Raw genomic sequence first — 21557 nt, forward strand, 5'->3', positions numbered from 1 at the left:
ACTTGACATTGCAAGTATTTCTGAAGAAGTTAACAAATGTAAGTAAATGGCACACTGGGAATATCACAGACTTGTAGACAAGTGAATCTCAAAGGCAAATGAGTGCTTTCCTACAGCTCACTTGAGTAGCTTATCACTGAAATCTGAGACCGATTGAATTGTGATTGACTGATGACGACTTGTGAATCCTGTTTTGGAAGTTTTCACGTAGTGCAATTTACAGTTTTCCTGGTTGAAACCTTCCATTGAAAACTATCACATTTGCATGAGTACTCTTGTTTAAAGGTATAGTCCATCATTTGTAATTTGTGCATTTTGTTCGTTTGAAGCAACAAACGTGCTCACAATCTAAAGAAGGGTATTGAACAACTAAACTTATGAAGTTTCAGCTCAGCTTCAGCTGTATATTCCGAGAAAAACAGCATTCTAGGATCTCGATTTCAAATCAAAAGTTGCTGAATCATGTTTTGAATTGGGCCTGAATTCAGCGTCCGAGACACGTTCTCAATGAGCCCATTGCAGCTACGCGATGTCGCGCACTGATCCGACGAATTATAGCAACCCCGCGCGCGTGTCTTCGTGCCAATGCTTGCGCGCGCTTCGCCGCAAAACCAAACGAACTACTAATTTAAACTTCCTACGGTGCGTCTTAAGAAGCACTGTTGGAAAAGCCTTCTTTTGTTGATTTCTTCAAAATGACAGCTTTCCAGAAAGAATAATTTCACAGGGAGTTAGTCCCCTTATTATCTCTCAACCAAGTATGTTTTTCAACAAGAATTACGCTAGTTACTCTTTGGATATCTGCAAATGATGGACTCCAGCTTTAACTCCTACATTTTGAATTCCTGTTTCAGGTTGTCCTGTGCAGGTTCCTGACAGCCTTCCCAGTTTGTCCTGTCACATCAGCAGCCGTTGCACGAGTCTCCACTGCTGTCTGAATCTAGACTTGAAGGTGACCCAGATCAGCTCCAAGGCCTGGTTTATCATTGACCCTTGTGACTATACGCTGTCTGTTGGGCTAGAGCTGTGGTTCTTCAATGTCTCGCTGTTTTCTTACGAGTGGGGAATGATGGAAAGTTTCATGATTGGAGATGCACTGAGCGTCAGGTGAGTTTATATAAAAACAGTATATTTCAAGCTAGTGCAAGAAGTGTTTTGCTCTGAGTTTGCTTCATAACTGCGACATCTACACCTATAAACCTGTGAAAAGAGATCAAAAGACTAGATTTAACACCAGAATGATCATTGTAGACAATTAGTTGATACCCTCACTTACATCACAGGTGACATCTATAAAACATTGCCCAAAAAATTATAACGTTGAGGGTTAAATTTTGTGGTTTGTATGACCTCAGTAGAGTTCTTTCTGTTCAAAAAAATGAGAGTTTTATGAGGTACATTCAAGTATATATGACTTGAAGCTTTGCATGGCAGATGAGATAAATTATAAAGTTTGCGGGTAACACCATGTGGAAAAATATCTCTTCTTGGAAGAAGTGTGGTTCTGAAAAGAACAGGTTCACTCAACCAACCAGTTCTTTACAGAACCACACTTCTTTCAAGAAGAGATATCTTGATATCTTCCAGTATCTTGATTTGAAATTCCCCCCTCCATATTTTTGGGAATTTTGATTTTGTCACCTGAGACTGATTTACGTGTCTCTGTTCTTTTTCAGAAGTTCCTGATGTGATAATTTGTTGTGATCACCATAGACTTATACTGAGGACAAAATCTTGACCGTTTTGTATTTTCAGTCAATTTTAACAGTGAAATTTGAAGACTTCTAACAAACAAGTACCAAATTGGATTCATTTTGTCCAGGTTTTCCATTGACAAGCTTGACGCCACCAAGGAGTATGAAGTGGATCTGGCCTTCTCTCTCCTCATCGATGGCATCGCTACAGACTTCCCTATCATGGCTGACCAGAGAATCCCAATACCTCTGTGCAATGCCAACTTCTCCCTGGCCTTGCCTGGGGATGGCTCAGTCAAAGGTTTCCTGAATGAGCTAGGAGACAATGTGGGACAGGCAGCTATCCAGCTGGTTCTGACAAAACTCAATCTACAGGTGAGATTGACACATTGGAGCACCTAAGGGGGATTTAGTGTCTTAACCACTTTGCGCCGGGATTATTTTTGCCCGAAAATTTTGATTTTCGCAAAAGGCAACATTTTCCAGCCAACTTCTGATATACAGCCAAATGCCACTGAGACTGATTCGCAAGAGTTATTTCAACAGTATTTGTATGATGTTTCTTGCCAAAACCTCATATGTCTGTGTGTCTGCATGATCCATACATATATTTCTTACATAATAATATTCATATTTTCTTTCTTATACCTAAACCAATCTTGTTGAATTATTTTTCCTCACTGCATAGACTTTATTTAGTTCTTATTGATCTGTCATTTTTTCAGGATATGATCATTGGAACGGCATGCCAGTTGCCTTCAGAGATGACGACCGGCACCCGTAAGTCGGTTTTTAATTGATCAGTTTCTACTTGGCAAACAAATTTTGAAACGTGGCCCAGTCAGTGGTGAACTTAATATTACTGTAATCATGACCTGGTATTGGTTGAGCTCACATTGTTGAGCTCAGATTGAACTGCTGACTTCTAATGGTGTGCATTTGCAGGTAGTATGGGAACCGGTGTCACGGTCTCACTTCTCCGACGTGCCAGCTTCTCCGGGTGGATTTGGCGGATAATTGAGCACATTACAGTGCACGTTACATGAGCACTATTCATGCTCACGTGTCCGCTGTGCTTACTTTTCCTCGGGCTGTGTTGTTGTAAAGTTTACCGGTCCACACAGTGAGGGACACCCAAGATTGCGTTATGTAACACTTCCTGTGGGTCAAGTCATATTGCAAGCATTCTGAAGTTGCGTTCCCATCGTCATTGCGTGTGCATTGAGGAAAAATTAAGAAGCGTGTTCCTTGCTCGGTCGTGGTCCATCACATGCATGTCCAATTTGCAACTAGTTCAACCACTGTTTAAAATAAATGTGCATCCTTCAAATCTTTTTGGTTATTAGGTGGATGTTGGGAGTTAATTGCGCGCCCACCATGCCTAGGTCTGGATTCGATGGTACCCTGTGACGTATACACACAAACATCCTAACTTCTTACGTACACCAGTACAACCCCAAAGAACTCGTCACACACATATAAAGTTGGCGAAAGTGAACGCTACTGCGCAATTTGTGCATGCGTGTTGAAGCCAAATTTCCAACTTGGAGAAGCTGGCACGCCGGAGAAGTGAGACCGTGACACCGGGTACCCTATTGAAGAAAAATATGGGAACCAGGGTACCTGTAAAAGACGGTCTTATCAAAACTGAAGGTGTCTGAAGGGCCTTATGGCTTTTTTCGTGAGCGTTGTCTGTAGTACATTAAAATACACATAAACATGAAATTTGTTTTGGTTTTCCATGTAGATTGGTTTTCATTCAAAATATCATTGAAAATCTTCCTTTTCATTGTCTGAGAAGTATCTAATTCAGTTCAAGACAGACTATACCATCTGAAACGTCAAGAAAACACTTTTACAATAAGCCTCTGTACTGATGACGTCACATTTTGTTTACTTGTCTGCTTTTTTATGGGGCTATGAAGCTGTTGTCCCCACAAGGCTCTCATAGAAAGGCACAGGTGTAAAACAAAGTGTGACGTCATCTCTAGTTGATGCGTTGGTGTGAGAGGTCGTCTTCAGCCGACACCTTCTCGGGAGCATTGCACGCATCCTGGTCCAGCATCAGCGTCCTCAGCTCAGCGGTATCTTGTTGCGCTGCGTCCTTCTTCAGCTGGTCGACGTACTAGAGTTGACATACGATAGTCTCCATCACTAGTACAGAGGCTTATTCCTTTTTTTTTATAACCGGCACATCTCTATAAAAAGATAGTTATCAAACAGAGAAATTTATCACTTGCTTCTGACAGCAAAGTGTGGTCCCAGTAATTATATCCAAACCTTTGGTCCTTTTTGTTGTCGTGTTTTTTTACTAGACTGCCCAATGATCTCCCTACCCTTTCTGGAGAATGTCATCCAATGCTCCATTGACGATCGCTGCCTCGGCATCCAATGCTGCATCCATCTTGACTTTGTCATCACTGAACTCATGCTGAGTGCAAGGATTGAAGTCGACCCTTGCAACTTCCAGCTGTATGTGGCCTTTGAGAACTGGGAACTGAACATCACTCTCTTCAGCTACACCTGGGGAAAAGTGGAAACTGTGAACATTGGAAACGCTGTGATGTTGAGGTGGGTTTGGTTGTTATGTTTCTTCTGTTTCTGGGCCATTCTTTGGTAACTGTGTGACATAAAATTGGGCTTGTCTGATTTTTAAGCTTTACCCTTGTTAACTACATCTGACATATTACGTTCACTGATTCATCAGGTTAGTACTTTTCACTCCCTACTTCAGAGTAGAGTTTGTACTTTCACAAATTGTGTGAAAATAGTAGGAGGGGTCATCAAAGTTTGGTCACGTGTGCGACATCAGATGTAAAAATGTTATCCGACCCACACCGGATATTCACGCTTTTCTCCACAGTTCTAAGGACACACGACCATACTGATTTTGGAGTAAGACTAGTCTTTTGTGATTTACAGAATGCATAAACAATGTACAACCTCTGCTTTAGTTTTACTAAATGGGAATTATTCTGTGGTCACGTGTGTGACATTTTGATCGGTCATGTGTGTGTCATTGTGTAATTATATTTATGCTTATTTATGCACGAAAAGACCAACTTATGAAACTTCTTAAGAAATTTGCATCTTTACTTACTAGCAACACTTTAATGAACAATAATCATTTGTATTACATCACATAAAAAAAGTTCTTTTTCCCAAAAAATTAATTGAGGTTCAGTTTCTGAAGAATCGCCTTTAAGGATTAGAGATTTGAAGAAAACAATTATCAGTTCTGATGATTTTTAATTCAAGTTACCACATTTTAAAAATTAAACCTTTGAAATTTGTAACACTTGTTAATCTGTAAAAGCGGATCGAAAATACGACTTCAAGATAAAACACAACATTTTTATTTGAACTCCATGTAGAGTATCCGTGTAGAAAAATATGACACTGTACTATTATTGTTGTCAAAGGATAACAATATGAAATGATTTGTGCCTTGTATTAATGCAGGAATTCAATAAAGAAAGCAATGCCTGTGAAAATTGTCTTGTGTGATTTGGCCCCCTAGTATTTCAAATTTGTAACATTTGCTATTTGCAGCTATTCCATTGAGAAGCTGACAGCCAAGAAAGTCTTCTCTGTGACTTTGAGTCTCACGTTGTGCATTGATGACACCTGCACCATGAACCCAATACTTGACCACGTCTGGGTTCCTATACCCCTGTGTAATACTAATGCCACATCATTCACCTTGCCTGGTGATGGCACAGTGGAGGGATTCAAACGAGAGCTAGGCGGTCGCATTGGAAACTTTGCCATTGACCTGGTGCTGGAGAAGTTTGGCCTGAGTGTGAGTGTGCATAGTTTGAATCAGTTGTGGCATTGGCTTTACACCACTGTCCTATCCAAGGTTACTGGTAATGGCTAATCTCTTTCATAAAATCCTATAAAGGAATTGCAAAGATTGTGGGTAGTGTACCGCCTTGATAAGATTGAATTGACTGGAATGGAGGATCTACATGTATGAGGGTATTAGGGGGGTAACCCCTCCCCTTGGGGCGCGTAAAAAAAATAGTTTAAAAGTGGCTAGTCCAAAATCCGTCACACATAATCCTCATGTTCCCTTAAATATGCCTCAGAATGCAGAGCACCTCTAACAGGGGCGCATGACTTCAGTAAGGGAATAAATGTGTGCTTGGCCGGTTTTAAACACTCTGTTTCAGACTGGTTGGAGTCTGGATGCTGATAATTACCCTAATGAAGGCAAGGGTAATTATCAGCATCCAGACTCCAGCTGGTCTTATACAGAGTGTTTAATACTGGCCAAGCTCATATTTATTCCCATTCATAAATACCTTTTTGAAACAACCCTGTAGCTGTATAATGGTAGTGTCCATGACGTAAACAACTCCTTATATGGAGATTGGTGTGCACGTCCCGTGTAATGCACGATAACTCGTAGACCGCAGCTGTGCCGGTGTAGTGTGAATTTAGGACTACGAAATACCGACTCACTGGTAATATTGCGCATGCCTTTGTGTGCATTGTGAACGTTCAACCAATAAACAGTAACTAAAAGGCACCGGATTTCAAAGGAGTCCAAATTTCATGTGACATTGGAAAAGTGTTTAAGACCAGCCAGCCGGTCTTTATCAACCGTTGAAAACCGGCCACGTGACGGGCTCTCGACCAATAGGAATGGGTAAACTGTCTTACATATACACGTATATGAATACTCAATCATAGCTTAACCCCTGCTCCCTTGAGCAAAACCTGGATCTGTCCCTGTATCTGGTTATTGAAGGGAGAAATGCAATCTAGACACAGATTGGCACAACACAATATGGTTACTTTACTTCATATAATACACCCACCTGCAGCTTTTTTTCAGTATCCAATTCGGGCGATTCACAATGCAGTGCGCCACCAAGAGTTTGCCATGGAGAGTCTATTTGTCAAGTTTACGGTCGACAAAACATGAACAATTCGAATGAGTGTCAGTAGACAACTTGAGCTAATTTGTTATAGATTTGGGCATAGCGTTCTGCCGCCTTACAAAAAAACACCATATTGATAAAAAGAAAACAAAAGGGTAAAGAGATACTCGAATCATACGCTTACGAAACTACTGACCGGAAAAACTAACAATTTCAAATGTCCCGCGCTGCGAATTTGTCGACCATCTCCCACAATGCACTGGGAAAAATGAACTCTCCGTGGCAAACTCTTGGTGGCGCACTGCATTTGTGAATCGCCCGAATTGTAATTTCACTATACTGACAACAGTTTTATCTAAATACATGTTGTAAAGTGAGTGTAATCTCTTTCTGCTCTTAACCCCACTGCAGCAATATCTGCAGAGTGCACCTTGTGACAGGGGAACACCAGGCACTTTGAGGAGTGGTAAGTTTGATGCGGTTATTTGCCAGTAATAATTAATAACCTAAAAGGTGCCAAATAAGAGCAGGACTTTGAAGAACAAACTTTGTTCAAAACCAGGTCACTGAAGGTATTTCCTCCATTCAGACATACCGTGAAAGACCCCTGACGTGTTGACATTCGCTGGTGTTGTGTACCATACAAATTCGTACAGAATTTTAGGTTACAATAAAGTTTAATTTACTAATTTTGTAATGTTCCTCTCTGAACCTGCTGTTTATTGTGACTTAGCTGTGTTTGTTCTTTATAATGTCTTTTAATATCTGTCAGCATCTCCAAAACTATCCTGTACATTGTGTACATTGTCACGGTCACTGTTGTTATTTGTCACTGATTCCAGTCTTTTCCAGCTTGTCAGGCATTGGTGTCACCCAGCTTCCTGTTTTCCTCATATGCAATGTCACCTATTACAGGCTGAATTGTCACTGTCACTGTCATTTGTAATATTTGTAATTGATTCTCTTTCTTCAAGGCTGTCCAGCCGTGGATGTCACCCAGCTTCCTGACGCCCTAACATGCAATGTCACCTATTACAGGCTGAATTGTCACAGTCACTGTCATTTGTAATATTTGTAATTGATTCTCTTTCTTCAAGGCTGTCCAGCCGTTGATGTCACCCTGCTCCCTGACTTCCTCACATGCAATGTCACCTATTACAGGTTGAATTTGTCGCTGTCAATGTCATTTGTAACATTTTTTATTTTTTCTCTTTCTTCAACGCTGTCCAGCCATTGATGTCACCCAGCTCCCTGACTTCCTCACATGAAATGTCACCTATTACAGGCTGAATTGTCACTGTAACTGTCATTTCTTATATTTATAATTGATCCTCTTTCTTCAAGGCTGTCCAGTCATTGATGTCACCCAGCTTCCTGACGTCCTTACATGGAATGTCACCAATTACAGGCTGAATTGTCACTGTCACTGTCGTTTGTAATTTATTTGTAATTGATCCTCTTTCTTCAAGGCTGTCCAGCCGTTGATGTCACCCAGTATTCTGAATTCCTCACATGCAATGTCACCTGTTACAGGCTGAATTGTCATTGTCACTGTCATTTGTAATTGATTCTCTTTCTTCAAGGCCATCCAGCCGTTGATGTCACCCAGCTTCCTGACTTCTTCACATGCAATGTCACCTACCTGTATTACAGGCTGAATTGTCACTGTCATTTGTAATATTTGTAATTGATTCTCTTTCTTCAAGGCTGTCCAGCCGTTGATGTCACCCAGCTCCCTGACTTCCTCACATGCAATGTCACCTATTACAGGCTGAATCGTCGCTGTCAATGTCATTTGTAACATTTTTATTTGTTTCTCTTTCTTCAAGGCTGTCCAGCCATTGATGTCACCCAGCTTCCTGACTTCCTCACATGCAATGTCACCTATTACAGGCTGAATTGTCACCGTCACTGTCATTTGTAATAGTTGTAATTGATTCTCTTTCTTCAAGGCTGTCCAGCCGTTGATGTCGCCCAGCTCCCTGACTTCCCGTCTTGCGCTGTCACTGACTCATGCCTGGGCATCCGATGCTGTCTGGAGATGGACTTGAAGATAACGACTCGCAGCGTCAGTGCCTGGGTCATCCTGGATCCTTGCAACTTCACCCTGTCTGTGGGCTTTGAGAAGTGGGAACGTAGTGTCACCTTGTTCCACTACCCACTGGGTGATGTCATGGAGGAAGTTGTGAATAGTGTCCTGACTGTAAGGTATGACAACAGAGACACTTTTTTAACACCCGAGGGGCACATAGCACTCAAGGCGAAGTTGAGGGTGCTATGTGGGGGTTAAAAACGGCATGTCCCATATCACAGCAGTCAACAATTGATTTGTGCCAATAACTCGAAAAGACAAATGATTGTAACTTACTGTGTGAGAATCAAATTAAGTCACTGCGATGTAACCTTTGATAACTGACGGTGTTGATGTCCTGCCGGACATGAGACTGAGCGTTTGACGTTGCAGTTCTCATTTCACAAAGCTAGCGCGCCAGCAGGTTCCACACATGTGCGCAATGCGTGCAATGAACGCACTGCGATATCACCCTCAGTGTATGAGATGCACTTTTATTGTCCAGATACGTGACCATCCTGGACCAATGAAATCAAAGTGTCCAAGCACACGATATAACATCAGTGGTTGAAGCTAGGACTAGTGCAAGATGATGATGACATGGCAATTAGTTGATTAATGGCAATTAATGTATAATCTAATCAATCGCAAAGTTGTTGGCAGCTGGTACTTTGCTTCAACTTGAACACTCTGGTGACAGTTCCTAATAGTGGTGTGCATCGGAACCAGGTACCTGAGAAACCTGACCGCTGATGTCAGGATCGGGTACCCGTAACCAACTGTACAAATTACTCAGTTACTTCCCAGACAATGAAAATGAAAGGTTATGAATGCCATTTTTGAGAATTTCCAAAATTAAACCAGGCTATATTGAAAATCAAACAAGATTTCACGTTTAAGTGCATTTTAACATGCAAAAGATGATGCTCGGGAAAGTTGCAGTTTACAGCGTAAACCTATAAAGCCCTTCAGACAACTTCCAGGGTTTGAATTTAGGGGTTGGGTTTCTCTTCCGGGTACCCCGGTACCCGTGTTTTAATTCAATAGGGTACCCGGTTCCTGTACTACCCGTAAATGCACACCACTAGTTCCTAATAGTTTAACTTCGTTACATTTCCTTCTTTTGCATTTAAACATATAGATGGCGAGTGGCTAAGATCACCGAAGACAAGCAGTTTGAGATAGACTTGTCCCTAGTCCTCTGTCTAGATGGAGCATGTGACACCTTGACAGTGTTTGCTGGCAGTCGTCTGCCCATACCGCTGTGTAACACCAACGATACATTCACTCTGCCTGGTATGTTCACAGCACACTTCTATGGCCAGTGACTTTGGGTTGTTGTGATATATTGTCATTGGTCAGAAGTAAAGTTCACATATTGCATTGTGATGCCAAGTCACTTGCAACAGTTTCAATTTATATTTGTTGCTTTTTAGTGATTACTTTCCTAACTTTGTTTCAGTATGACTGAGAAGGAATAACTAAGATCTTATGGTACATTTGAACAGCTTGTGACTTGATCTGGAAGTACATGTACTTGGTTGGTTCTTCTCCTAAGGACTTCCACAAGGGAGTATAACTAGGAGGCCAGAAACACCGGGGCAAACCCCTTCTCTTAGCGATAAGTGTTACTGGGTTCTTTTACGTGCGTTGGGCCTTATACAACACACGGGACCTCCGGCTTAACGTCCCATCCGAAGGACGAAGCAATAATGGTAAAGTGCCGTGCTCAAGGGCACAAGGGCCCGGGCTCGAACCCACGCCACTGTTGCCTCTGAAACACCAGAGCATGAGTCCGGTGCTCTTAACCGCTAGGCCATGATACTCCATCTAGGCCATGACACTCCATGTAGGCCATGACGCTGCCTACACGTACACATAGTACACATAGTACACATGGTCGCACATACTGGTTCTTGTGGGGCAGACCTTTTTTTTCCTCCTCTTTTGTTCTCCTTTGTTCCTGTTGAAATCTGAAACTCCATAACGTTTCCCTTATGGGGCAGATACATTTCTAAAGACTTCCTTGTGGGGTCTATTGTTCTATTGTGTCCCATAAAGAACCATGATCTGATACACTGTGCCCTCTGGAGACATGCACACAATGGGGAACAAAAGATTGTATACCTCTCCACAAGGCAATTTCTATAGACGAATACAAGGTCTCCACAAGGTTTTCATGAAATAAATATATAACTAGGAATGAAATAAATATATAACTAGGAATTTCTAAGGTGGGTTGATCGGTTACAAATGAAAGAGTTTTAGAAAAGGGATATTAAGTCCGAATTTCAGCCAAGGAAATTAATTCTGGTTAAAATGAGAGCATTTTGAAACTACACTTTCAAACTTGAAAACTTAACTACACGAGAACAAAGAAATGTCTCCACAAGGATACAAATTTCAGTATGTGTGTACATGAACCGTGACTCTCATGTTAAGAATATTCTGATGCATGTGTTACATTTTGTAACCTTTTTCCACTTCTCAGGTGATGGCTCAGTGTCAGGCTTTTTGAGTTACCTTGGTGGTAATGTTGGTCAGTTTGCCATAGATGCAGCCCTACATCATCTTAATCTGACTGGCTTCCTGACAGGAAACGCATGCAGCTATGACACACAGGGTATGTGCAGCTAAAATGCATTCAGAACAGGCGCAAGAAAGTTCTCACTTACAAAATTAACTGTGTTCTCTTTTTGTTATTGAGAGGTGATTTTATATAACTCTTTATGAAATCAGTACAAAACCAGTCGAGAGTCACACGGCCATATATGAGATACTGTTAGATAATTTAACACCCAAGGGATGCAAAGCACCTGAGGCAAAGCCGTCAACAACTGTGTTGATATGGCAATAAGTCAAAAAAGATACTCACTAAAGAACTCACTGTTCCAGAAATAAATTAAATCACTGCAGTGTAACCTTTTGATGACTGTTTTTCAGACTTCAAAACTGGGGACAGTTAGCTGGCTGTAAATCTTCCATACATCAGGAGGTATCCCTCCTGGTGTATGCAAAGGATATGCATGATGTGTACAGGTCTGAGTCTCGCCTCCTGAATTGAAAATCACAACGGTAATGTTATGCCTGCAACCAGCCTATTGCAAAATGGCAAGAGGCCGTACCATGAAAGTACAATTTCGGAGGTGATGATCGAGCTTCAATATTTGCTGATTTCCAATATTTTCGGGGGGCTGGGAAACAGTCTGTTTGTGTATGAAGTTCACACCGGGAACATGTAGCGTAGCAGTGGGGAGGTGCACTTGTTGTTGCCCTCGTGCCCTCATGCCCAGTGTGCGGGTTGGAATGGATCAATCACTTGTTTGTCTTTCTCTCTAGATGTCTGTGCCAGCTCCACTAGTATCCTAGGCAACTGCACTGTGATTGGTGAGACCTGCACAGAGCTACGATGCTGCCTGGAACTGGACCTGAAGATAGCTGAAGTTTCCACCACGGCATCATTCGAGTTTGATCCCTGTGACTTCACCTTCTCATTGGGTCTGGAGAAGTGGTCCTTCCATGGCTCTGTCTTTAGCTATCAGTGGGGTAAGAGCTGGCTGTGTCTCTGGTCATATAAGCCTCTGTACTGATGATGTCACACTTTAATTCGTCACCGACACCACGAAGTAACACTCCACGTGTTAAACCAAAACTTTTTCGATTTTCAGTTTTTTACATTTTTAAACATTATTCATCAAGGCCTACCATTGCAAATAGTTTCAAAGCTGCAAGAGCTTTACTTTAAAAATTACTCTAGTTATCCATGGCAACTTTTGCACAAAAGTGACAATTTTCGTTTTCAAGAAGTAACGTTCAAGTTCCATTTACCATTGCAATGCATGGCGCGCACTCTGCTCAAATGTGAGCAATAACGTTTCACAAAGTAACACTCTACTTGTTTGAGCCTGCGCGCACTGACCTGAAGTTGCACTTTCCTTGTGATGTATACATTGAAGAGTGTTACTTTGTGAAAACGAAAACTAACAGTTTTGCAGCTTTTCCGGTTTCACGAACTAACACTCACCTTTTTTCTCTTATTTCTTGTTGATTTAATACACAAATGGGTGAAAAACAGCAGATTTAATAAATTCAATTCATCGTGTCCACAACGAGAAATCCAACTGAAAATACTCTGCCGTTTTGACGCAAAGTGTTGTTTTAGGAGGTGCTCAACTTTAGATGCCGTTTTCTCCGATTGCTAGTTTTTACTGGTATGTACATGGGTGTTACTTCGTGGTGTTACTGACGAATTGTTTACTTGTGCGCTTTTCTATTGGGCTACTAAACTGTCATCCCCACCAGGCTAACATAAGAAAGCACACGTGTACACAGAGTATGACGTCATCAGTACAGAGGCTTATTCAAAGAGTGGTCTATGAGGGTATCAATATAAGGGGCTGGCAAATCACATAAGGGATTGATGTCAACTACCGAGTCAGAGTACCTTTAAAAATTGATAACCAAATCTTTAAGGTGGCGTAGATATTTAATTGAAGAGGTAGATATTGAAGATTTTGCTAATCAAGTTCATTTTATAAGATAATACAGATTAAAAAAAACCCTGTATTTTTGCATCTAGTTTGAATTATGATTTCCTTACAATATTTAGTTGTATAGGTGATTCAAATTGAAATTTAAGATACACATTTCATATTCAAGTGAAAATTATGCATACTAAAAGGTTTCTTTCAATAAGCCATTTGCAGGTTAAAGTTGAATAAAATTTGGAACGCTGGCTTAATCCAATGCTTTGCACGTTTCAACTTTGCATTCTGCCAATTAAAGAGACTGTTACTATATCACGTGATTCGGAGCAAGCCTTATGTTAGCAACCCCCAGCTCCAGCATGGTCTGGTGTCTTTGTGCCATTCTCACCCATTGTGAACAATGTATTAGTGCTGAGTGTCTCTTACGTAACTATGCAAGAGCTTGCCCCGAATCATGTGATTAGCAACTGTCTCTTTGGACTGGAGAATTCAAAGTTAATATATGCCAAGCATTCTGAGCAAGTCAGTGTACCAGATATTTTCAATGTTAAATCCCAAAGGGTATACATGTAGGTGACTCGCAAATGGCTTATTCTGTAAATATTTTTGTATTCTGAACCCCAGTTGCCCTTGTTGTGCCCTCCCATCCTGTACATCCATGGCTGTGTGAGGTATTTTGGTAATGAATTTAATTTTTGTGAAAGTAATCATGTCAAAATTAAGAATTAACAGATGCTAAAGCATAATATTGATACTTTTTTTTTATTTTTTAGGAGAAGAGATGACTGTCGCAATTGCTTCAGGAATGAATCTGAGGTAAGAGATGAAAAATCTACGTCTTGAGCACTGCATAGTCACTAGCTTGTTGCTTGTGACATTTCTTCTTGGTTCTTGGTTGGTTCAGCTCCTAAAATACTCCGTGTGGGAGTTTATACAGGAGACCAAAAACACCGGGGCAAACCCCTTCTCTTAGCGATAAGTGTCACTGGGTTCTTTCACGTCCCATCCGAAGGACGAAGCAATAATGGTTAAGTGCCTTGCTCAAGGGCACAAGTGTCCACCCGGCAGGCTCGAACCCACGCCTCCGTTGCCTCTGGAACACCAGAGCATGAGTCTGGTGTTCTTAATTGCTAGGCCATGACTCTCTGAACTCACAGACATCACTGAGTTGAAATTATCAATGGTGCAGTGTGACAAAAAGCCACGATCCCTATTTGCCTTGTTGAATATGGTGTAGTCTATGAACAAGTGTAGTTTCCCTGTCCGCCCCTGATTTGAACCTGTTGGAGTGCAGCTTCTCTGAATTGGCTTAATGTGTGGCCCGGTAAATTGATATTTTTAGCAACAGTTTTCTATCCTTCTTTCTGATATTAAATTTGTGTCCTTTCATGCTTTGTCTTAGTATGGAGAAAGGACACAGAAAGAGTCACAACTCTAGTACTTCAAAGTGTTATAGGATCATCGAATTAGAATACGTTCATTAATTATGTGTCATACTTGTATTCCAAATCCAAGAATGATTGTTGGAGATTGGCTAGCTGGTTGTCAAGATCCTCTGAGTCAGAGCAGATGTGGTTGTGGTGCAATGCTTGGCTGTATACTAGAGACCTGGTAGTTTTGGGTTGGGTGGACACTGGAAGTATGGAGATAACTGTTACAATCTGTGGGTTTCTGGTAGACTGAGGTTGTGGAGCCACTCCTGTCAATCTTGACAGTGGTGTCCAGAAAATTGACTTGGTCAGAGTGCTCCAAAGTGAGTTTAGTGAGGTGGACTTCATTCAAACTTTGATGAAAAATGTTTAAGTGTTTCTTTTCCGAGTGGCCAGATCCTGAAAATTTCTTCGGTGTAGCGAAAGTGTAATAAGGGTTGTAGGAAACTGTGGAGAAATGGATAGGCTCGCCTATGGGCTCCGTGCGCCGACGAAAGAGGGCGCCCTTTTACCTAGCAACGACGTCTCATGGGCAGGACATTTCGCTGGTTGGCACGCACTGTTCCTTGTGTGTGACGCACGTACACCAGGGGATTTGTACTATGCACACGCAGTGGCCGCACTTCGCGGCAATGAATTGCAGTCAGGCAAGATGGCGTCGGTCGGTCACCCCCAACTGTACTTGCTTTGTCGGTGAGGGGGTACTTGTGAACGGAGCGGATTGTGGGGCCATGCAGTTTGTTTGTCCCGAAAGACGAATTAATTACGACTGAGCACAAATTCTGTGAGTTTACAGATTGTAGCACTGCTGTTGTTGTCTGAAATAATATTTTGGAGGGCTTGTAGTCCATTGGCATGCAGAATATTGAGTAAATGTTGCAAAAGTAATTTCATCAGCAAAGATTAAAAGAGGGATATTAAATCAGTGTTAGTAGGTGTGGCTTCAGGTATAAACACACAAGCAAGGTTTTGATTAGGGTATGACTATATTTCCCCTTCCAGATACTCTATCAGCAAGCCGAATGATACTCAAGAGTTGATGTTGAGCATGGTGCTAGAATTTTGCATAGATGGACTGTGCAGTGACATCGACGTAGTGCATAACATCCCAATCCCTATATGCAACTCACGCTTCAGCAGTTACAGTCTATCTGGTGAGTTTACAGACAGGTGTTTCATGGGTCACCTATTCTAAGGGATTAAACTATGTTTGCCTTTTATCGTCTATGATTGCCTTTTGGAGATTAGTGCAGGCATCGCGTGAATAGGTTAAGCCTATCCCTGTTGATATTGGTAATGTTCTGTATTTCAAGGCCCTTTTATCCAAAGTAAGATCTGTTATTTCACAGTTCACTTTGGCACGTTATTACATACACCTAGACAGAATGACAGTTTCAGACACAGTTTGAATGGCTAAAAATTCAATAAGATGTGACTAGCAAAAGTCACATTTAATAACTCACAGTCCTCATCCTCACAACACAATGCAACTTTAAATTTGTCACTTTCTTTGGTGTTTTCTTTCTCCAGTGGACGGTTTCATAGAGACAGTATCAGGACAGGTCATCCAGGGAGCATCGCTAGCCCTTCTATCACAGCTTGGAATCGACCCAGACTTCTTCAGCAGTCAACCGTGTCTCAACCCCATGGGGCCTCAGTCTTATGGCAGTAGGTTTCTTGTAATCTATTCCTTATACAACATTTGATGAAGCAGCCCCGGATCCCCACCCCCATTTTATCTCCATTTCTATTCCCCCTGGATGGGATGCCAGTCTATCGCAGGTTACTCCCCAGCTAATACCGGAACTCATTTATACTCCTGGGTGGAGAGAGGCAGATGGGGTTAAAGTAGCTTGCCGGAGGACACAGCATATGACCAGAAGCTGGATTCAAACCCCTGACCCTCTGATTATGAGTTACAAACCCTAACCACTAGGCCACACATGTCTCCAAATGGTGCATATGTGCCCCTGAGAATCTATACAGTAATACACTAAGCTTCTAGCTTTGTCTGGCAAAAACTGCCTAGATGTGAACCTTAGATCACTCAATCAAATGTTACAGTGTAACTGCATTTCATTTCAGATTGTCCTAGTATGCAGTTTCCCAGTAACCCGACCCCTTTGGCTCACTGTGGCATACTCAACACTTGCTTTGGCATACAGTGTTGCCTGGATGTGAACCTTAGATCATACAATCAAATGATACAGTGTAACCTCATTTTATTCATGATTGTCGTAGTATGCAGTTTCCCAGACACTTTATCTCCCTGGCTCACTGTGGCCTCCGCAACTTTTGCTTTGGCATAAAATGCTGCCTGGATTTGAACCTTGGACCATTCAGTCAAATGTTACAGTGTAACCGCATTTCATTTCAGATTGTCCTAGTATGCAGTTTCCCAGTAACCTGAACCCTTTGGCTCACTGTGGCATCCTCAACACTTGCTTTGGCATACAATACTTACTGGATGTGAACCTTGGACCATTCAATCAAATGATACGGTGCAACCTCATTTTCTTCCAGATTGTCCCAGCATGCAGCTTCTTAGTAACTTGACCTCCCTGGCTCACTGTGGCCTACGCAACTTTTGCTTTGGCATACAGTGTTGCCTGGATGTGAACCTTGGACCATTCAATCAAATGATACGGTGCAACCTCATTTTCTTCCAGATTGTCCCAGCATGCAGCTTCCCAGTAACATGACCTCTCTGGCTCACTGTGTTATCCTCGACACGTGCTTTGGCATACATTGCTGCCTGGATGTGAACCTTGGACCGCTCCATCACTCATTCAGTACCTCTATGGTGATAGATCCATGCCTGGGCCAGCTGACGCTACAGTTTGGCAACTGGCAGTACAGTAAATCCCTCTCACACCTGGAGTTTGATACAAGTCAGGAGATCACTATTGGAAACTTTGCCATGCTCAGGTAAACTGGTTTTACTAATTAAGAATCAAATGATCCATTAGGCCCGGCCCACTCTGTATGTGGGGAGCAACAGGTGCGTCTCTCCAATGCCACAGTCTCTCCATTTCTTCTGTCAGACATTAGTCAAGGCTGTGATTGATCAAAACATCATGCGGTGGGTTTAATGGATCATTTTGCTGATATGAGGTATTCCAAATACAAGAATGCAAATATTAGAGATTGTTATACCTCTGTCTTGAATACTGTATTTTTATTGGCCTAGAACGATCACGCTTTCAGTTTATAAAAAGTCATAGCACACTCCCTGTGGGATATCACGTACCACAGGGAGTATGCTATGACTTTGAACGTGCGGTACGTACGGTACGTACGGTATGAAATGCTTATTGGTACCCTCGCTATTTTCGCCATGTTTTCACACATGAGTGGGAGCAGCGAACTAGCAGACGATCAGCTGTTTCGAGCACGCGACATGCATGTGAGTTGACATTTGATTGTCATGAGTGTTGTGTTACTGCCGTTTTTTTTCGTGATTTTTACCACACAATCCAAAGAATCCAAGACAGAGGTATAACAAAACAATTGTTAAATGCATTCACTGTATAAAGGTCCATTGATATCATCACTAAGGCCATATCCTTTGAATGGGATTTTCAACCTGTGTGTTCTGTGTATGAGATTATGGGCCCCCAATGGAAATAACCGCTGGTTCGGATATACGTTCCAGAGTCCTGTCGAACCAATAGATTAGAAGCGAGTGCAGGCAACCCAAATAGATTTTTGGGTTCAGGCGGACAATTAGTAATACACTGGAGAAGAGTGTACAAACAAATGAACACTCAATCTTAGTAAACATATAGACATCTTAAGAAAACTTAAACCTGGCATTTGTCCGAAACACCCGATATGAAAACGCTGCATACTATACCTGCCATGTTATGCAAACATACATTGTAGGCGCAAGAACGTGCAAGGGGACGGTCGCACGACGTGCGCACGTTAGTTATGAGCAGACTGGGAATTTGCGTAAAATGACGGTTATAGGACGTAGCCTTTTGACATCAAAAACGCACATCGTAAAAGCATCCAAATGTCTAGGGCCTGTAATTGCCCAAAAACTGGGCAACTTTGGTTGTGACTGCCAAAACATTCCCCAGGTCTAGGGTGTTTTTTTAAGATGGCTATGTTGGCAACAAGCCAGCATTTTGGGATATGTCGTACGGTTAATAATAATTTACAAACATTTGCATACATTGGCATTGAGTTCGGCTCATGACTAGAGGGACGTCTGAAAAATCACTCCCCTTTCTGAAGGACTGACAGTCAATTTTGCACCATCAAGCACGTCTAGTCACTCCTAATTGTTTCAGACATCAGATTTTTCATTTACTTCATTTAAATCTTGACTGAATTTAGTTTTGCTCGGCTCTTGAACGCCAGTCTAAACTGGGAGTTAGCCTCTACATTTGGCTCTAGGGGCTATCCCAGATGAAATCAGCTGTTCTTTGTTTTATTATCTTTGTATTATGCGTAGTGTAAGTTGTAAGTCTCTAGCACTCTGTAAGAGCCTTTTTGAGTACCAACATTTATACTATCACTACCTTAACTTTTTTTCACTAGCCAGACGGGCTTCCCGAGGCGAATCCCATTCATAAATACCTTTTCGGTCAAAAAAACAAATCTTTTCAATCCAAAAATCAAAACAAGTAAAAACTAGACGTTGCCAACCATTTTGTTTAACAATTTTACTTCATGTTTTACAAACCACCCCTTCGACTATAATAGGGAATGCCCCTCCGCAACTCATTACCTTATAAGGACACTGACGTGCGCATCGCGCGTATTGTGCGATGTCGCGTAAAACGCAGCTGGGCTGGTGTAGTGTGAATTTCGGACCATGAAATCACCGATTCACTGGTAGTACATTGCGCATGCATATGTAAGGAATGTGAACGTTCAACCAATGAAACGTTAAAAGGCACCGTACTTTATGGGAGTCCAAATTTCATGTGACACTGGAAAAGTGTTTAAGACCAGCTAGCCTTGTCTTTATCATCCGTTTAAGACCGGCCGCGTAAAGGGCTCTCGACCAGTAGGAATGCGTAAACTGTCTTAGGTATTTATGAATATGTGTTTGCCAATGCAGGTACACCTTGGAGCTCATGGATGGTGAGATATCAATGAGCCTGTCCATAGATGCATGCATCCATGGTCAATGTACAGGACAACTCATGATCTTAGATACTGCAGTATCCCCTCTTCCTATGTGCTACCCCAACGGAACCATCTCCTGGAAGAATCTACCAGGTAGGACTAAATTGCCTTCATGGAATGTTTATTTGAATTCCACTGGTTGTTGGAGTGGAAAAGTTGATTATGATTTAGGGAATAGCAGTAATTGAAATTAACAAATACCTTTTTAACAAAATATACAGTTAAAATGCTCGAATTTTGTGACTTTTCTCTCGGCTGTATTTCCAGACTTTTTGTGTTCATGTTGAGGGGCCATATTTTAGCTAAATGCATGTGATATGCTACCCTATCTATTCAGTGCATTGTTATTTGTCTTCATTGCATTATGACTGACGTCCAGGGTGTGAACTTCTGCTGCCATATCAAAACAAATTACAACAAATTTAGAAATAATAGTTACCTTTCTGATTTTGTTAAGCATGATGTAGCTTGCGAGGTCGTCACGACCTCTTCATTTAGCATTGTGGCATAATCCCTCCGCTCACCTGACCACCTTAGGGGCAGTCACGTGAGAGCAGATCGTCATAGATGGTGGGCAGGTCGTACCCAGCGTCCCTGTTGAGTGTTGGGTTCTGGGTCTTGATCTCTAAGGCTCCCTGATGAGGAGGTCATAGAACTCATGATCATGATCAATATAACTCAGTATCAAGATTTATGAACAGGAATGTTTAGAGCTTGATGAAATTTCACATTTTGTGAAATTTGAGGTAACAATTTTGCTCTAACAAGGCACTAGAGGCGAAAAATCAAAGTGCGCCACGTTGGGGGCCTCGCCACATTAGGGTGCACCAACAATATACTGATTATGCTTAAGTGAACCTAATAGGACAAGTTGCATTTGCATGTACATCGGTGGTGGCACCGTGAAGTGACGTATCATGTTTATCCAGCATCCGTTCCGAATACCGCAAACCTTTGCGTGTATACACGTCATCCGATGTGTAGTATCCTTGCATGAAAGCTATGTATAGGCACCACGTGCTCTGAAACCACACACCCAGACCCAGACATTACCTCATCCACACTGGAATACATAAACCCCAACTTACTAAATGAATAATGAATAAGGCCCCAACTTGGATCAGATTGCACCCTAGAACAGTGTAGCCCTTTGATAAGCATAGAACCTCATGTGATGTTCTGAGATGTACTGAGACACAATAAACCAAGCAAGCATCGAAGCAACAACTATTATCCATGTGTTATTGACAAGCTCACTACATTACACGATGTGAACTGGTTAAGTAGTTTAGCTGATCCATCAAGCATCCATCCGATCCATCGATTCATCATCCATCAAGTATGTTGCTTGAAATATCATCGAAATACGGTGCAGCAGATGTGTGTTTTGAAAATTTGACTCCCAAAATGCCGATACAGGTGACAATTTGTACGAAGTGACGTTATTTGAGAGAGACCTATTTAAATCTCAATATCCAGAACATTTCCCTAATGGGGCAGATGGATTTCTAAAGACTTCCTCGTGGGGTCCATTGTTCTATTGTGTTTCCTACCCCATAAGGAACCCTGTACACGTGATATGATACACCGTGCCCTCGGGAGACGTGTGTACAATAGGGAACAAAAGATTGTATACGTCTCCACAGGGCAATTTCTATAGATGAATACGTCTCCACAAGGTTTTCACAAAATAGATATATGGATTTTACTCAAAAACTAGGAATTTCCAAGGTGGATTGATTTGTGGCAAATGGAAGAGTTTTAGAAAAGGGATATTAAGTCCGAATTTCAGCCAAGGAAATTAATTCTGGTTAAAATAAAAGCTTTTGAAACTTCACTCTCAA

At 41.7% G+C, this 21557-nt stretch overlaps 1 protein-coding gene across 1 annotated transcript in view; it reads left to right on the forward strand.

Annotated features, from left to right (window-relative positions):
• Nucleotides 1–21557, forward strand: part of LOC119733124 — a 197386-nt gene that overhangs the window by 81693 nt on the left and 94136 nt on the right. Inside the window, exons 49-63 of the mRNA XM_038206700.1 lie at nt 855–1107; nt 1823–2069; nt 2420–2474; nt 4010–4265; nt 5247–5496; nt 6995–7049; nt 8536–8791; nt 9796–9950; nt 11146–11277; nt 11994–12200; nt 13915–13957; nt 15574–15725; nt 16102–16239; nt 17241–17499; nt 19646–19806. Of these exons, the coding sequence (XP_038062628.1) occupies nt 855–1107; nt 1823–2069; nt 2420–2474; nt 4010–4265; nt 5247–5496; nt 6995–7049; nt 8536–8791; nt 9796–9950; nt 11146–11277; nt 11994–12200; nt 13915–13957; nt 15574–15725; nt 16102–16239; nt 17241–17499; nt 19646–19806 (2619 nt within the window). The remainder of the gene's footprint in view (nt 1–854; nt 1108–1822; nt 2070–2419; nt 2475–4009; nt 4266–5246; nt 5497–6994; nt 7050–8535; nt 8792–9795; nt 9951–11145; nt 11278–11993; nt 12201–13914; nt 13958–15573; nt 15726–16101; nt 16240–17240; nt 17500–19645; nt 19807–21557) is intronic.

Source organism: Patiria miniata, unplaced genomic scaffold (genome assembly GCF_015706575.1).
Source record: "Patiria miniata isolate m_02_andy unplaced genomic scaffold, ASM1570657v1 HiC_scaffold_1, whole genome shotgun sequence".
Classification (NCBI taxonomy): domain Eukaryota; kingdom Metazoa; phylum Echinodermata; class Asteroidea; order Valvatida; family Asterinidae; genus Patiria; species Patiria miniata.